The 17,597-nt window shown below is 44.7% G+C and overlaps 1 protein-coding gene across 3 annotated transcripts in view; it reads left to right on the top strand.

The window, feature by feature from the left end:
* Positions 1 to 17,597, top strand: part of LOC115169024 (PH and SEC7 domain-containing protein 2) — a 43,540-nt gene that overhangs the window by 11,475 nt on the left and 14,468 nt on the right. For all 3 annotated transcript variants that reach the window (XR_003870813.1, XM_029724644.1, XM_029724640.1), the window contains exons 2-3: positions 4,711 to 5,392; positions 5,506 to 6,276. Coding sequence is in view for 2 of the 3 variants with exons in the window: in XM_029724644.1 (XP_029580504.1) it covers positions 4,711 to 5,392; positions 5,506 to 6,276 (1,453 nt within the window). In the remaining variant the exon portion in view is untranslated. The remainder of the gene's footprint in view (positions 1 to 4,710; positions 5,393 to 5,505; positions 6,277 to 17,597) is intronic.

Raw genomic sequence — 17,597 nt, 5'->3', positions numbered from 1 at the left:
ATAGGGTTGGGAGGTTCAGCCTGGTCCATAGGGTAGGGAGGTTCAGCCTGGTCCATAGGGTTGGGAGGTTCAGCCTGGTCCATAGGGTTGGGCGGTTAAGCCTGGTCCATAGGGTTGGGAGGTTCAGCCTGGTCCATAGGGTTGGGAGGTTCAGCCTGGTCCATAGGGTTGGGAGGTTCAGCCTGGTTCATAGATTTGGGAGGTTCAGCCTGGTCCATAGGGTTGGGAGGTTCAGCCTGGTCCATAGGGTTGGGAGGTTCAGCCTGGTCCATAGGGTTGGGAGGTTCAGCCTGGTTCATAGATTTGGGAGGTTCAGCTTGGTCCATAGGGTTGGGAGGTTAAGCCTGGTTCATAGATTTGGGAGGTTCAGCCTGGTCCATAGCGTTGGGAGGTTCAGCCTGGTCCATAGGGTTGGGAGGTTCAGCCTGGTCCATAGGGTTGGGGGGTTCAGCCTGGTTCATAGGGTTGGGAGGTTCAGCCTGGTCCATAGGGTTGGGAGGTTCAGCCTGGTCCATAGGGTTGGGAGGTTCAGCCTGGTCCATACGGTTGGGAGGTTTAGCCTGGTCCATAGGGTTGGGAGGTTCAGCCTGGTCCATAGGGTTGGGAGGTTCAGCCTGGTCCATAGGGTTGGGAGGTTGGAGACATAAATGTAAGAAAATCATCAAATCACAACTGGCTCCAACACGTACCGCAAATCTGCTTACACCTACTAATGTAAAGCTGTAGGTTATCCACCGGTCTATTAATTAAGGCTAGGGGTCCCGCTAGCGGAACAACTTCCGGTGAAACTGGAGGGTGCCCAATTCAAATAAATAATCATAAAAATTATGGATATTAAACATTTAGGTACATAGAAGTGTCTTATATTCCTTCTTTCCGTGGCCTCCAACTGCTCTTAAATACAAGTAAAACTAAATGCGTGCTCTTCAACCGATCGCTGCCTGCACCTGCCTGCCCGTCCAGCATCACTACTCTGGACGGTTCTGACTTAGAATATGTGGACAACTACAAATACCTAGGTGTCTGGTTAGACTGTAAACTCTTCTTCCAGACTCACATCAAACATCTCCAATCCAAAGTTACATCTAGAATTGGCTTCCTATTTCGCAACAAAGCCTCCTTCACTCATGCTGCCAAACATACCCCCGTAAAACTGACCATCCTACCGATCCTCGACTTCGGCGATGTCATTTACAAAATAGCCTCCAATACCCTACTCAAGAAATTGGATGCAGTCTATCACAGTGCCATCCGTTTTGTCACCAAAGCCCCATATACTACCCACCACTGCGACCTGTACGCTCTCGTTGGCTGGCCGCTTCATACTCGTCGCCAAACCCACTGGCTCCAGGTTATCTACAAGACCCTGCTAGGTAAAGTTCCCCCTTATCTCAGCTCACTGGTCACCATAGCAGCACCCACCTGTAGCACACGCTCCAGCCGGTATATCTCTCTGGTCACCCCTAAAGCCAATTCTTCCTTCGGCCACCTCTCCTTCCAGTTCTCTGCTGCCAATGACTGGAACAAACTACAAAAATCTCTAAAACTGGAAACATTTATCTCCCTCACTAACTTTAAGCACCAGCTGTCAGAGCAGCTCACAGATTACTGCACCTGTACATAGCCCATCTATAATTTAGCCCAAACAACTACCTCTTCCCCTACTGTATTTATTTATTTATTTATTTTGCTCCTTTGCACCCCATTATTTCTATTTCTACTTTGCACTTTCTTCCACTGCAAATCTACCATTCCAGTGTTTTACTTGCTATATTGTATGTACTTCACCACCATGGCCTTTTTTGCCTTTACCTCCCTTATCTCACCTCATTTGCTCACTTTGTATATAGGCTTATTTTTCTACTATATTATTGACTGTATGTTTGTTTTACTCCATGTGTAACTCTGTGTTGTTGTATGTGTCAAACTGCTTGCTTTATCTTGGCCAGGTCGCAATTGTAAATGAGAACTTGTTCTCAACTTGCCTACCTGGTTAAATAATGGTGAAATAAAAAATAAAATAAATAAATATCGGTTAAAGGCTTAAATTCTTGTTAATCGAACTGCACTGTCCGATATACAGTAGGCTTTACAGCGAAAGCATGCGCCCTACATCAAAATATTTTTCCACCGGCACAGGTTTCATAAATTCACAAATAGCGATTAAATATTCACTTACTTTTTGAAAATCTTCCTCTAATTTGTCATCCAAAGGGTCCCAGATACAACATGTAGTGTCATTTTGTTAGATAAAATCCTTTATATCCCAAAAAGTCAGTTTAGTTGGCACCATCGATTTGAGTAATCCACTCGTTCAACATGCAGAGAAAGGAATCCAAAAAACTACCGCTAAACTTTCTTCAAACAAGTCAAAATACGTTTCTATTGAATCCTCAGACACCCTAAAATGTAATTAAACTATAATATTTCATACTGAAAGAAGTATGTTCAATAGGAAAGCGATATTAACAGATGCGCGCATACACTGATTTCCAAGTCTGAGTCCCTGTACTAAAACTCATTATTCTTCCTTGTTTTGGAAGAAACAAGCTTGAAACCTTGAACAAAGACTACTGACACCCAGTGGAAGCCATCGGAATTGCATACTGGGAGCTATATTAAATGTTTTCCTATACATTCCATTGGAAGAGTATGGGCTCAAAAAAAAAGAATCCAGTTGGTTTTTCTTTGGATTTTCTCCTACCATATCTATTGTGTTATAGTCTCCTACATTATTTTTTACATTTTTACAAACTTCAGAGTGTTTTCTTTCCAATGGTACTAATTATATGCATATCCTGGCTTCAGGGCCTGAGCAACAGGCAGTTTACTTTGGGCATGTCAGTCAGTCGGAAATAGAGAAAATAGACCCTAGCCTGAAGTAGTTTTAATGCTGATGAATCAGCAGACAATGTGACGTCTGCGCACAGAGACTCCGTCTTTATTAAAAACAATAAATGGGAAGATGGAATGGCAGCTCCTCCAAAATCTACTATAATTTCAGGAAGAGTACTTTGTTCCTAAAGCCTTGTTCTCTGTACAGTAACCAATTGCGTTACCACCAAACAATAACAGGTACACTGACTGCCAAAATAAAAGTAAAAAATCACATTATTACAGTCCAATAATACATTTCCTACATTATCGTATGCTGGTGATACTACCAGCCCAATGAAACACAACCCAGACCAATGAAGAGTGAGACTCGCTGCCCAATCTCCAGCTGATATTCCAATAGGAACCAGTGCCTGATGTCCAGAAGGTTGCAGGTTTAAAGCCCCGGTGGATCTTCAGCATCTGGACCCCAGAGCAGGGCACTTAACCTGGGTGGTTTGTGATAGCCATTCAGCTGTGAAAAGAGGAAAAATAAAGCTGTGAATGAGTGATGTGAGATGAGATGTGATATGTGATGTGATATGTGCTATGTGATGTGATATGTGATGTGATATGTGCTATGTGATGTGATATGTGCTATGTGATGTGATATGTGCTATGTGATGTGATATGTGCTATGTGATGTGATATGTGATGTGATATGTGCTATGTGATGTGATATGTGCTATGTGATGTGATATGTGATGTGATATGATGTGTGAGATTTGATGTGATATGATGTAAGATGAGATGTGATGTGAGATGAGATTTGATATGTAATGTGATGTGATATGTAATGTGATGTGAGATGTAATGTGATGTGAGCTGTGATGTGATATGTAATGTGATGTGAGATGTAATGTGATGTAATGTGATGTAATGTGAGATGTAATGTGATGTGAGATGTAATGTGATGTAATGTGATGTGATGTAATGTGATGTGAGATGTAATGTGATGTAATGTGATGTAATGTGATGTGAGATGTAATGTGATGTGAGATGTAATGTGATGTAATGTGATGTGATGTAATGTGATGTGAGATGTAATGTGATGTGAGATGTAATGTGATGTGAGATGTAATGTGATGTGAGATGTAATGTGATGTGAGATGTAATGTGATGTAATGTGATGTGATGTAATGTGATGTAATGTGATGTGAGATGTAATGTGATGTGAGATGTAATGTGATGTGAGATGTAATGTGATGTAATGTGATGTAATGTGATGTGAGATGTAATGTGATGTGAGATGTAATGTGATGTGAGATGTAATGTGATGTGAGATGTAATGTGATGTAATGTGATGTAATGTGATGTGAGATTTGATGTGAGATGTAATGTGATGTGAGATGTAATGTGATGTGAGATGTGATGAGGAATAGAGCAGCAGCTGTGTGGATTAAAGACCTGCTGCTCTGGAGAAAATATGACTCTGTAAGAGGGACCCTTTTGACATGGATCTGCAGGGGCTTTAAAATGATCTTCCTTCACTCTCTCACTTTCTCTCTCTCTTTCGTGCTCCTTCTTCTGGCCTCTTTTTCTGCTTCTTCTGGACTCATCTGGTTTAGAGGACATAGTGTTCTAGACACACACATAGACACTCAGGCAAGCATGTACACACCCACCCAAACACACACCCACCCACCCACCCACACAAGTACAGGGGGGATTCTGTCCAAGGTGACCTCCATATTACAATTAAGGCTAAGAATAATGAAATGAACTGTATCAGACAGCAACCCACCCCTCCCCCCTCCCTTCTGGCTCTCTTTTTCTTCTATTCTCTTCTCTTTTTCACCTGTGTTTCCTTTCTCCCCCTCTGTCTCTCTCCCCAAGACGGTCTGTCCTCCATGGTCCTGGATCCAGAGCTCACTTCCTCCCCCCTGGCCCCAGACGACTCTCCCCCACAACCAGGCACCATGACCCAGGAGGGGCAGGGACAACGCCAGAATGAACCCCCTACACCTCCGGACATCCAGGGGGTGACCCCAGCCCACCCTTCAGAGGAGTCAGCCACAGACCAAGGGCTGGAGGGGCGAGGTCTGGAGGTGAAGGTGGAGGGGATAGAGGGGACCAATGAGGAGGAAGGGGAGGGAAGTGTTACGGTAGAAGGGGAAGTACACAGAGAAAGAGAAGGTGAGGAAAGTGGAAAGGGAGAGGGTGATGAGGTAGGTGAGGGAGTGGAACAAGTGATGCAGGGAGAAGGAGAGGTGCATGAAGAGAGAGAGAGTATGGCAGAGACAAGTGATGAAGAAGATGGGCTGGGGGATGAGAGGATAGATTCAGAGGATGGTCAGACAGATGGAGAACTAGAGAGAGTGGAGGAGGTGGAGAAGGAGGGGGAAAACATGAACACAGAGGCCACAGAGGAGGCAGAACCAGCCTGCGAGCCCAGCTGTGAGGAGGAGGAGGAGGAAGGAGAGGAGGAGGAGGAGGAGTTAACACCACTACCACCACCTGAGAACCAGGAAGAGGACCAGGACTTACCAGACCCACCACAGTCTCTGGACATAATCAGGTCAGTACAACAGACTGAGATGAGTGTGTTAATGCGGAGGGTGAGTGTGTAGTTTAATATGTAGCTGTTTTATAAAAGTTGTATTCTGATGATACTCCATGTTCTCCATACAGGCTGGAGAACGGGATAGGACCTGAGAACGGAATCAAAGGGCATGAAGAGGAGGATGATGAAGAGGATGAAGATGAGGGAGAAGGATGCGGCTTAGTAGAGGTCATCCAGGAACACCTGGACACGTTCAGCTCCACCTTCGAGTGTTCCGTAGAGCTGGCGGACACAGAGGTGGAGGAAGAGGAGGAGGAGGAGGAAGGGGATGGGAGGGGTAACCAGGACAGTTTCAGATCTGTGTTTGAACGCATCGTGGAGCACGTTGTGGCCATAGAGAGGGAGGAAGAGGAAGATGAGGAAGAGAGGGAGAAGAACACGGTGGACAACAAGGATGGCTTCAGCTCAACGTTTGAGCGTATCGTTGAGTCTGCGCTTCTCCGCGGGGGGACGTGCTACAGTAGTCTGGACTCTCTGGATGTACTGTCACTCACAGACGAGACAGACAGCTGCGTCAGCTTCGAGGCTCCGCTCACCCCCCTTATTCAGCAGAGGTCCTTCCTTCAGAGCCCTGAGCCTCTGGAGCTAGAACTAGCCACCGTCATGGAGCAGGAAGGGAGTGAGGCTGGAACCGAGGCCCAGCAAGGAGAGCCTGAGGCTGGGGAGAGTGCTGCAGGGCCTGGGCCTGGACCTGGAGGAAGCCCACTAAGGACCACCATCACCGGGACGAGGTCAGAGTTTGTACTGAGCCAGCCTGGTCGGTGGGACATCCCTAATGGGTTTCATACAGACACCCAGGGGGGAGTGGAGGGCTCTGGAGCCATACCCAACTCAGTGAGGTAAGAGAGCAAGGTAGGGGCAAAACGGTGGGAAAACATGGTGGGTTGAGTGAGTTACGGTAAGGGTAATGGCTAGGGTTAGGGTAATGGCTAGGGTTAGGGTAATGGCTAGGGTTAGGGTTATGACTAGGGTTAGGGTAATGGCTAGGGTAAGGGTAATGGCTAGGGTTAGGGTTATGACTAGGGTTAGGGTAATGGCTAGGGTTAGGGTAATGGCTAGGGTTAGGGTTAGGACTAGGGTTAGGGTTAGGGTTAAAGTTAGGGTTATGACTAGGGCTAGGGTTAAAGTTAGGGTTATGACTAGGGTTAGGGTTAAAGTTAGGGTTATGACTAGGGTTAGGGTTAAAGTTAGGGTTATGACTAGGGTTAGGGTTAAAGTTAGGGTTATGACTAGGGTTAGGGTTAGGTTGAGTGGGTCAGTGGTAGGTTCTCACAGGTTGTGTCTGGTTGTCTACCATGAAAGCAGGCTTGATTTAGGTGTATCAAAGTGCAATACTCAGACATCATTCAAGAAAAGTCTCTAGCCTATCCAATACTAAAGCATGTCTAGTGAAGCTCACTTTGGAGTTAAAGGGACTTCAAACTACAGTGTAATGTCCTGTAATTAAGCCTCTACTGGTCCAAGTCTCATCCAGCAGGGGGCATGAGTGAGATGACCAGGCAGGCTGAGGTTCATTAGCAGAGGGGTCTGGCTGGGTGTCTCAGGGGATAGTTCTGTTCATACTGTCCTCCTCCCACTGGTTGTGTCTGGCTGGGGTCACAGGTCCAATGCTGCAGGATATGGAGGTCTATTTAGACTCTAGAGTTGAGATTATGCACATCACACTCAACTTACACAAAATACTTATACAAAATACTACATGTAATCAACTCCCAGAGAAAGCATGCTAGATCTAGTTCATATACAATGCAATACTTGAGTCTGAGTTCATGTCAAAAACCTTTCAATTTGTCAACTAGGTCCATTATCACATAGCTATGTTCTCTCATGTCCTCTAGCTCCACTCAGCCACTAGTGTAGCGTGGTAATGTGAAACACATGGGAACATGAGACCTGGACATAGGTCAGGAGCCATTCTACTATCCCCACAGGACCACAGTCTCTGGGTCGTATGTTTCAAATAGTGTCAGATTGTCAGAGATCACTGCAGTCTGCTGGGATACTGTCTAATTGTTCTGCTGATCACTTGGTGTTCCACTTCTGAATCAGTGCAGGATATCATGGAGCTAAGTGCCTCTTTCTAGAAAGTCTGACAGACAGAATTCTAAAGGCTGCTGTTGTGGTGAATTCTAGAACTGATTGCATTAGAGATCATTCTGAATTCCAGAATGGTGGGAGAAAAGAAATCATACATGCTCAGTGTATTTATGAGCCATAGTTCTCATAGAGAGCATCTCTCTGTCTCTCTCTCTCTCTCTCTCGTACTCTTTCTCTATCTTTCTGTCTCTCTCTCTCTGTGTCTCGCACTCTCTCTCTGTTTCTGCAGATGTTGTCGTTTAAGCGAGAGCCCGCTTCCTGCCCGCCCGCCCCTAGCTGAATGAGGCATTGTTTTGGTGGTGACATCATCGTCTTTGGCCTTCCTCTGCCCAGTGGGTGCAGAGCAAGCCCCAGTATGTGTGTTAGTGGGAGGGATTCCCAGTCTGTGTGTTAGAGGGAGAGATTCCCAGTCTGTGAGTTAGAGGGAGAGATTCCCAGTCTGTGTGTTAGTGGGAGGGATTCCCAATCTGTGAGTTAGAGGGAGAGATTCCCAGTCTGTGTGTTAGAGGGAGAGATTCCCAGTCTGTGTGTTAGAGGGAGGGATTCCCAGTCTGTGTGTTAGAGGGAGAGATTCCCAGTCTGTGTGTTAGAGGGAGAGATTCCCAGTCTGTGTGTTAGAGGGAGAGATTCCCAGTCTGTGTGTTAGAGGGAGGGATTCCCAGTCTGTGTTTTAGAGGGAGAGATTCCCAGTCTGTGAGTTAGAGGGAGGGATTCCCAGTCTGTGTGTTAGAGGGAGAGATTCCCAGTCTGTGTGTTAGAGGGAGAGATTCCCAGTCTGTGTGTTAGAGGGAGAGATTCCCAGTCTGTGTGTTAGAGGGAGGGATTCCCAGTCTGTGTGTTAGAGGGAGAGATTCCCAGTCTGTGTGTTAGAGGGAGAGATTCCCAGTCTGTGTGTTAGAGGGAGAGATTCCCAGTCTGTGTGTTAGAGGGAGAGATTCCCAGTCTGTGTGTTAGAGGGAGGGATTCCCAGTCTGTGTGTTAGAGGGAGAGATTCCCAGTCTGTGTGTTAGAGGGAGAGATTCCCAGTCTGTGTGTTAGAGGGAGGGATTCCCAGTCTGTGTGTTAGAGGGAGAGATTCCCAGTCTGTGTGTTAGAGGGAGAGATTCCCAGTCTGTGTTTTAGAGGGAGAGATTCCCAGTCTGTGTGTTAGAGGGAGGGATTCCCAGTCTGTGTGTTAGAGGGAGAGAGAGGGGAGAACACTTTGACTTCTACAGTTTACCAATCTGGAGTGGATACTTGTGTAGGGGAGTCAAATTTGAGTGTAATGTATGAAAAAGTTATCATATTTGGAGTCTCTTTCTGTTCTCATGCACATGAAGATGTGTCGAGTAGCAGGAATGAGCTTTTTGTTTACATAATTCTGTCAAACAGAGTATGATGCACAATGTCTGTTCTCTTTTACAGTCAGACCTTTAGTCTGCAGTGCTACCAATCCCTCCCTCTCGCTCTTTCTCCTTCCCATGTTCCTTCACTCGCTTGTCTCCTCCTTCTCTCCATCTCACTTCTCCCCTCCCTTTCCCTCTCTTCCCTCCCTCTCCCCCTAATTGTCTCTACTCCTCCTTTTATCCTTAACTTCTGCCCTTCCTTCCCTCCCTCTCTGTTCCCCACCTCTCCCAAACCCAGCTGGTAGCCCCAATGCTAACATCATTACTGAGTATATTGTGGGTAACTAGTCTTTATCTCAGCAGGAAACAGCAGCTGCAGAAAAGAAGAGGAGAAAAGCCCTCAGCCAACCAGTCAGTCAGTTAGTAAGCCAGTCAGTTTGTCAGTCAGTCAGTCAGTTAGTTAGTAAGCCAGTCAGTCTGTCCGTCAGTTAGTTAGCCACTCAGTCAGTCAGTCAGTCAGTCAGTCAGTCAGTCAGTCAGTCAGTCAGTCAGTCAGTCAGTCAGTCAGTCAGTCATACACTCAGTGAGTCAGTCAGTCAGTAAACCACTCAGTCAGTCATCCACTCAGTGAGTCAGTCAGTCAGTAAACCACTCAGTCAGTCAGTTAGTCAGCCACTCAGTCAGTCAGTTAGTCAGCCACTCAGTCAGCCAGTCAGTCAGTTCACTGTATCAGTCGCTCTCTATGAGAGCATCAAACTGGTTGTTTCTCTACAGCAGTGGGCCAGTACAGTTGGAACTTAGCTATAATCCATATAGCTCTATGGCTGAAATCCCCAGCCACTCTCAATCTGAACTGGAAGATACACATGTAGTCCTAGTATTACAGTTTAAAAAGCCAGCTGGTGCTACCTATACTGAACAAAAATATAAGCCCAACATGTAAAGTGTTGGTCCCATGTTTCATGAGCTGAAATAAAAGACCGCAGAAATTTTCCATACAAACAAAAATCTTTTTTCTCTCAAATTATGTGAACAAATTTGTTTACATCACTATTAGTGAGCATTTCGCCTTTGCCAAGATAAACCATCCACCTGACAGGTGTGGCATATCAAGAAGCTGATTAAACAGCATGATCATTACACAGGAGCACTTTGTGCTGGGGACAATAAAAGGCCACTCTAAAATGTGCAGTTTTGTCACACAACACAATACCACAGATGTCTTAAGTTGTGAGGGAGCGTGCACTTTGCATGCTGAATGCAGGAATGTCCACCAGAGCTGTTGCCAGATAATTTACTGTTCATTTCTCTACCATAAGCTGCCTCCAAAGTCGTTTTAAAGAATTTGGCAGCACATCCAACCGGCCTCACAACCGTAGACCCATTTTAACCACACCAGCCCAGGACCTCCACATCCGGCTTCTTCACCTACGGGATGGTCTGAGACCAGCCACCCAGACAGCTGATGAAACTGTGGGTTTGCACAACCATTATTCTGCACAAACTGTCAGAAACGGTCTCAGGGAAGATCATCTGCGTGCTCCTTGTCCTCACCAGGGTCGTAACCGACTAAAGTGGGCAAATGCTCACCTTCCATGACTACTGGCACACTGGAGAAGTGTGCTCTTCACGGATGAATCCCGTTTTCAACTGTACCGGGCAGATGGCCGACAGTGTATGGTGTTGTGTGGGTGAGTGGTTTGCTGATGTCAACGTAGTGAACAGAGTGCCCCATTGTGGCGATGGGGTAATATTGTGGGCAGGCATAAGCTACGGACAACATACACAATTGAATTTTATTGATGGCAATTTGAAAGCACAGAGATACCATGACGAGATCCTGAGGCCCATTGTCGTGCCATTCATCCGCCACCATCACCTCATGTTTCAACATGATAAGCCATGGCCCCATGTCACAAGGATCTGTACACAATTCCTGGAAGCTGAAAATGTCCCAGTTCTTCCATGGACTGCCTACTTACCAGACATGTCACCCATTGAGCATGTTTGGGATGCTCTGCATTTATATGTACAACAGCATGTTCCAGGTCCCACCAATATCCAGCAACTTTGCACAGCCATTGAAGAAGAGTGGGACAACATTCCACAGGCCACAATCAACAGCCTGATCAACTCTATGAGAAGGAGATGTGTAACGCTGCATGAGGAAAATGGTGGTCACATCAGATACTGACACGTTTTCTGATCCACGTCCCTACTTTTTCTTTAAGGTATCTGTGACCAACAGATGCATATCTGTATTACCAGTCATGTGAAATCCATAGATTAGGGCCTAATGAATTATATTTCAATTGACTGATTTCCTCATATGAACTGAAACTCAGTAAAATCTTAGAAATTGTTGCATGTTACGTTTATATTTTTGTTCAGTGTAGATAGATCTGTTTCTAAATAGCTTTACAGTAGGTATCCAGATCATTGCTGGCTGGATGACGTTTCTGTCAGACAGAGATGCTAGGCTGGTGATGGAGATGGTATGGTACCCAGTGATCATGCTGCGAGACTGGTGTTACGTCCCAAATGGTACCCTATTCCTTTTATAGTGCACTACTTTTGACCAGAGCCCTATGGTCCCTAGTCAAAAGTAGTGCACTATAAAGGGAATAGTGTACCATTTGGGACAGCCTGGGCCCCTCTCCCCTGTGAGCAGGATAAGGAGGATACAGAGATCTGAGGCTTTAACCAGACAAGATAAAATAACCAGCATCAGTCTCTATATTAGAGGAACTGATTGTTCTGCCTCATGTTATATCTGTTGGCCATGTTATATGTGTTGGCCATGTTATATCTGTTGGCCATGTTATATGTGCTGCACAGACACACAGACAGACGCAAGGAAGCAAACACATACACACTAGACACACACACACACACACACACACACACACACATACATACATACATACATACATACATACATACATACATACATACATACATACATACATACATACATACATACATACATACATACTAGACAGACAGACAGGCCCTGTCGTTGTGGGTGTCACTCTGAAGTAATAAATCCCTTGGGAGAGTTCTTCTCTCTGCTGCTGAAATTCCCTGCAGATAAACCACTCATGTTCCAGCAGTGATATGTCACAGACACACACTCACACAGACACACACACAGTTACAAACACACACACACACTGCTGTGATTCGCCAGATTTATTTCCATCACCGTCTATTTTTAGCTGCCTTTGTATTTTTTGACACATCATACGTACTTTGACTGAAATTGACTGAGAGGACATTTAGAATATATCTCTTTCTCCTGGCCTATGTCATTGGTCCTCAGGTAGGAGAGAACCGATGTAGGATGGAAGACTATTGTTTCTGTTCCTACGGTGTTCTTCTAAAGACGTTGGAGGAGCGTATTTTACATATGGAGAGCTCATAAATATGTCATAAATGTTCAAACCAGACTCGTTTGGGTTCACGGGTGTATGATGCCTGCTAGAAAGTGGATGCTGATGTCAGTTAATGTTAGAATGTGGTGGCCATTTGAGAGGTCAGAAGGCGCTGGGGGATTGAATCTCTGTGTGACCCGTCTGCCATATATAAACTATTTCTTCACTAGAATCCTTGTCAATGAATTGCATCACAGTGGTGATGACAACATCCTATTTCCATCTAGCTTAGTGATCAGGGCCTATTGTGGTCCTGTCACACCAGGTATGTCGGAGACTCTATGTTCTAAGAGCTTTCAATGGCTGTCTATATGGTCTAGTCTAGATAATGGCTGTCTATATGGTCTAGTCTAGATAATGGCTGTCTATATGGTCTAGTCTAGATAATGGCTGTCTATATGGTCTAGTCTAGATAATGGCTGTCTATATGGTCTAGTCTAGATAATGGCTGTCTATATGGTCTAGTCTAGATAATGGCTGTCTATATGGTCTAGTCTAGATAATGGTCTGAGATTCCTACCCTCTATCCCCCTCTCCCCTCCTCGTCTTCTCCCTTTCTTTTTGTCTCCATGATTCCTCAAGATTAGAAGGGTTTAAAAACAGAGGGAGCATGTATTGATGAGTCAGACTGGCTGATTAATATCTGCCACTGTGTGTGTGTGTGTGGGGGGGGGGGGGGGGGCTATACCTATCACAATGCCACCAGTCCACGTCTTCTTCTGCTTTTGGAGGGGGAGTCAGAGATGGGCCAAATAGAAGGAAAACACCATAGCTGTATGATAGAACTGGACCTGCCTTTGAATCTGACTAATATTCTGAAGAGTTACAGTGCCTTCACAAAGTATTCATATTCCTTGACTTATTCCACATTTTGTTATGTTACAGCCTGAATTCTAAATAGATGTTTCTCACACAACAGCACATAACAAGGTGAAAACTTGTTTTTAGAAATGTTTGCAAATGTATTGAAAAAGAAATACAGAAATATATAATTTAGATAAGTACTCACACCTCTGAGTCAATACATGTTAGAATCACCTTTGGCAGTGATTACAGCTATGAGTATTTCTGGGTAAGTCTCCAAGGGCTTCACTAGAATCCTTGTCAGTGAATTGCATCACCATGGTAATGACAACATCCTGTTCCTTTGTACACCTGGATTGTAAAATATTTGCACATTATTATTTTTACAATTCTTCAAGCTCTGTCAAGTTGGTTGTTGATTATTGCTAGACGGACATTGTTTTGCCATAGATTTTCAAGCCAATTTAGTCAAAACTGTAACTAGGCCACTCAGGAACATTCACTGCCGTCTTGGTTAGCAACTCCAGTGTATATTTGGCCTTGTGTTTTAGGTCATTGTCCTGCTGAAAGGTGAATTTGTCTCCCAGTGTCTGTTGGAAAGCAGACTGAACCAGGTTTCCTCTAGGATTTTGCCTGTGCTTAGCTCAATCCCGTTTATTTTTATTCTAAAAAACTCTAGTCTTTGACGATGACAAGCGTAGCCATAACATGATGCAGCCACCACCATGCTTGAAAATATGAAGACTGGTACTCTTTGCCCCAAGCATAATGCTTTGTATTCAGGACATAAAGTTAATTTCTTTGCCACATTTTTAGCAGTTTTACTTTAGTGCCTTATTGCAAACAAGATGCATGTTTTGGAATATTTGTATTCTGTACAGGCTTCTTTATTTTCACTCTGTCATGTAGGTTAGTATTGTGGAGTAACTACAATGTTGTTGATCCATCCTCAGTTTTCTCCTATCAAAGCCATTAAACTCTGTAACTGTTTTAAAGTCACCATTGGCCTCATGGTGAAATCCCTGAGCGGTTTCCTTCCTCTCCGGCAACAGAGTTAGGAAGGATGCCTGTATCTTTGTAGTGACTGGGTGTATTGATACACCATTCAAAGTGTAATTAATAACTTTTTTTACCCATCTACCAATAGGTACCCTTCGTTGAGAGGCACTGGAAAACCTCCCTGGTCTTTGTGGTTGAATCTGTGTTTGAAATTCACTGCTCGACTAAGGGACCTTACAGATAATTGCATGTGTGGGGTACAGAGATGAGGTAGTCCTTCAAAATCACGTTAAACACTATTATTGCACACAGAGTGAGTCTATGCAACTTATTATGTGACTTGTTAAGCACATTTCTACTCCTGAACTTATCTAGGCTTGACTTAACAAAGGGGTTGACTCAAGACATTTCAGCTTTCAATTTTATATTCATTTGTAATCATTTCTAAAAACATAACTACACCATCACATGATGGGGTACTGCGTGTAGGCAGTGACACAAAGTCTCAATGTAATCCATTTTAAATCCAGGCTGTGACACAACAAAATGTAGCCTTAGGTCAAAAGAAAACAGGCTTTTCTTTGCATCACAACATAACCTATGGGAAAAGACCAGTGAGGACGTAGCCTAATGGGATATGTCCAGACCTGCATGATCATCAAAGGGAGTGTATACTAATAAGATTTAGGAACATAATTCAGTAGATTCTGTCGCTCCGCCCCTCACATCCTTTTTGAGGGAGACCTCCAAGAACCTTCTTGGAAAAAAATCTCATATCCATTCACATTATGGGGAAAGGCAGTAGGCTACACACTGTAGTTAGGTCATTCTGTGCTCTTAAAGCCTGGTAATAACCATGCGGGGCTTCGAGTACCGCTTGTGTAGGAAAATACTGACGAAATCTGATTGCTTAAGCCTCTTTGGGTAAATACCGCAAACGACGGAATGCCGGATTTACAGACCACTGCTGGATGATGTCGCGCGTTCCTTCACACTGATTCCAATCCTCGAATGTGGGAGAGAAAATGTGGAAACAGGAGTATGACGTTCATTTCGACTTTCTTCTCGATCTCCTGTGAGTCTTTTCCTCTGGTTCCCCTCACAGTAAAATTATTCTGAAGTTTTTTTCAGACAGATTGAGATTGTGCGAGAGTGTGTGCTGTATTTTTAATTAGCGTATTGAGCCGTTCCGGTTTGACACAGCGGTTATAAATCAACTACACATTGATTTGCGACTATTCAGTATAAATACACCATGGAAAATTATGCTACTTTAACTATAGTTGAGATAATTTTGACAATAGCTCATTTTTCTGTATGGTTTGAACTTTGGTCAGTTTAAACGATTTTGTAATGCTGATCAATACATTTGAACCATCTCTGTTGACCTTACAACATGTTGCTCACTCTCATTGGAGACTGGCAACAAAGTGCTTCAACATGCCCCTAGGAACTAACAAGTTACTTTGTTCACTTTTATTTCAAAAATGTACCGTGACTATAATTCCTATGCCTTTATCCGTTATTGTCACTGCTGTATACTGTAGTGCAGCATCAGTGAATGTTGTTATTTTAGGAGTGTTGGTGTTTTGAATAACAGAATGAGACTGAGGGAGCAGTAGGTTATGCATGACCCAGAGTCCTTGGTGTTAATCCCTCAAGACATCCTTGCACAGAGGATGCCAGTGAAGCCTCAGGAGATGACCTGTCACAGTTATGAAACACACACACACACACACACACACACACACACACACACACACACACACACACACACACACACTTACTCATAAATAACACACACACACCTACTCATAAATAACACACACACACCCATTTACTCACATAATAGGTGTTTTGGACTTTAGTCACATTAACTCATACCGGATGCGTAATTCCAAAATTGCAATATTTTGGCAATAGAGTGTGACCCCCACTCACACACCTATCCACACACACACATCCACACACACCCCTCATGCCCTTTACCCGACACTCCCTTGCTGGCCCAGGGGTGGATGGCACCCAACACAACTGGGAGAGAGAGATTACCATGTGAGTCACAGGCATGCAGCCTCATGCTCTAACTATACCCAGCACCAGGGCTTGGGAACACACACAGGCATGCAGCCTCATGCTCTAACTATACCCAGCACCAGGGCTTGGGAACACACACAGGCATGCAGCCTCATGCTCTAACTATACCCAGCACCAGGGCTTGGGAACACACACAGGCATGCAGCCTCATGCTCTAACTATACCCAGCACCAGGGCTTGGGAACACACACAGGCATGCAGCCTCATGCTCTAACTATACCCAGCACCAGGGCTTGGGAACACACACAGGCATGCAGCCTCATGCTCTAACTATACCCAGCACCAGGGCTTGGGAACACACACACAGTTTCACTATTAAACATTGGCTGACTATTCAGGACTTAAGGGAAAATCTACTCAACATCTACTCAAATGCATTTGCAGGAAGGTCCATGTGCATTTCACTTTGCTCAAGATAAAGTAGCAGAATCCACTTTGAGTGGCTGTGAGTCAGGGGTGCATCCAAAATTGCACCCTATTACCTACATAGAGCACTAGTTTTTGGCCCTGTTCAAAAGTAGTGCATTAAATAGGGAATAGGGTGCCATTTGGGACTTAGCCTGTGTGTGTGTGTGTGTGTGTGTGTGTTGGTGTGTGTGTGTGTGTGTGTGTGTGTGTGTGTGTGTGTGTGTGTGTGTTGGGGGGGGCTTTGCAAACTGGGGACCCCTGGATTGCTGTGACCCACGGCCTGTCATGTTGTTCATTATTCAGGACGTACCATGTTTTTCGTGAAAGTAATGTGGTAAGACTTAGGCATGGTGTAATGTAGGGAGAAGGCTGGGGACTGCATCTGTTAGATATAGGCAGGTTTGGGCATAGTTCTATCCTTGTGGCACTCTGGCTTTTGCTGACGGCACGCTGTCTGAAGTGAGGATTGTGGGTAATTGTGATGTAAAGACATCAAACTGAGAGGGGCTGTAATTGTGCCTGCATATACGGCAGGTAGCCTAGCGGTTAAGCGCGTTGGACAAGTAACCAAAAGGTTGCTGGTTCAAATCGACAAACCGACTAGTTGAAAAATCTGTCAATGTGCCCTTGAGCAAGGCACTTCACCCTATAAGTCGCTCTGCATAAGAGAGTCTGATAAATGACAAAAAAATAATGATGAATAGAATGTAGGGAGGGCAGTTATTTTGTTAATAGTTCCTTGTGTGTCTCAGGATAGATAAAGAAGAGTAGATCTTCCTTGTACAGAGGGAGGTATGAGTACCTATTCTAGTTTGGGCTTCCATCCTTGTGAGAGGCTTGTGTTGTGTTCTCAGCACGCTGTTGGCTGCAGTGAGGATTGTGGGTAATTGTGATGTAGGAGACATCAACTTGAGAGGGGTGGTAATTGCGCCCGTCGTCTCTCCTGTCAGGACACCGGGTTCGGCCGCCCGTCGTGACCATGGCAACCAACACATT

The sequence above is a fragment of the Salmo trutta genome, chromosome 3 (genome assembly GCF_901001165.1).
Source record: "Salmo trutta chromosome 3, fSalTru1.1, whole genome shotgun sequence".
In the NCBI taxonomy this organism is placed as follows: Eukaryota; Metazoa; Chordata; class Actinopteri; order Salmoniformes; family Salmonidae; genus Salmo; species Salmo trutta.
Note: the sequence above shows the minus strand (reverse complement) of the source record. Positions and strands in the feature narration are given on the sequence as shown.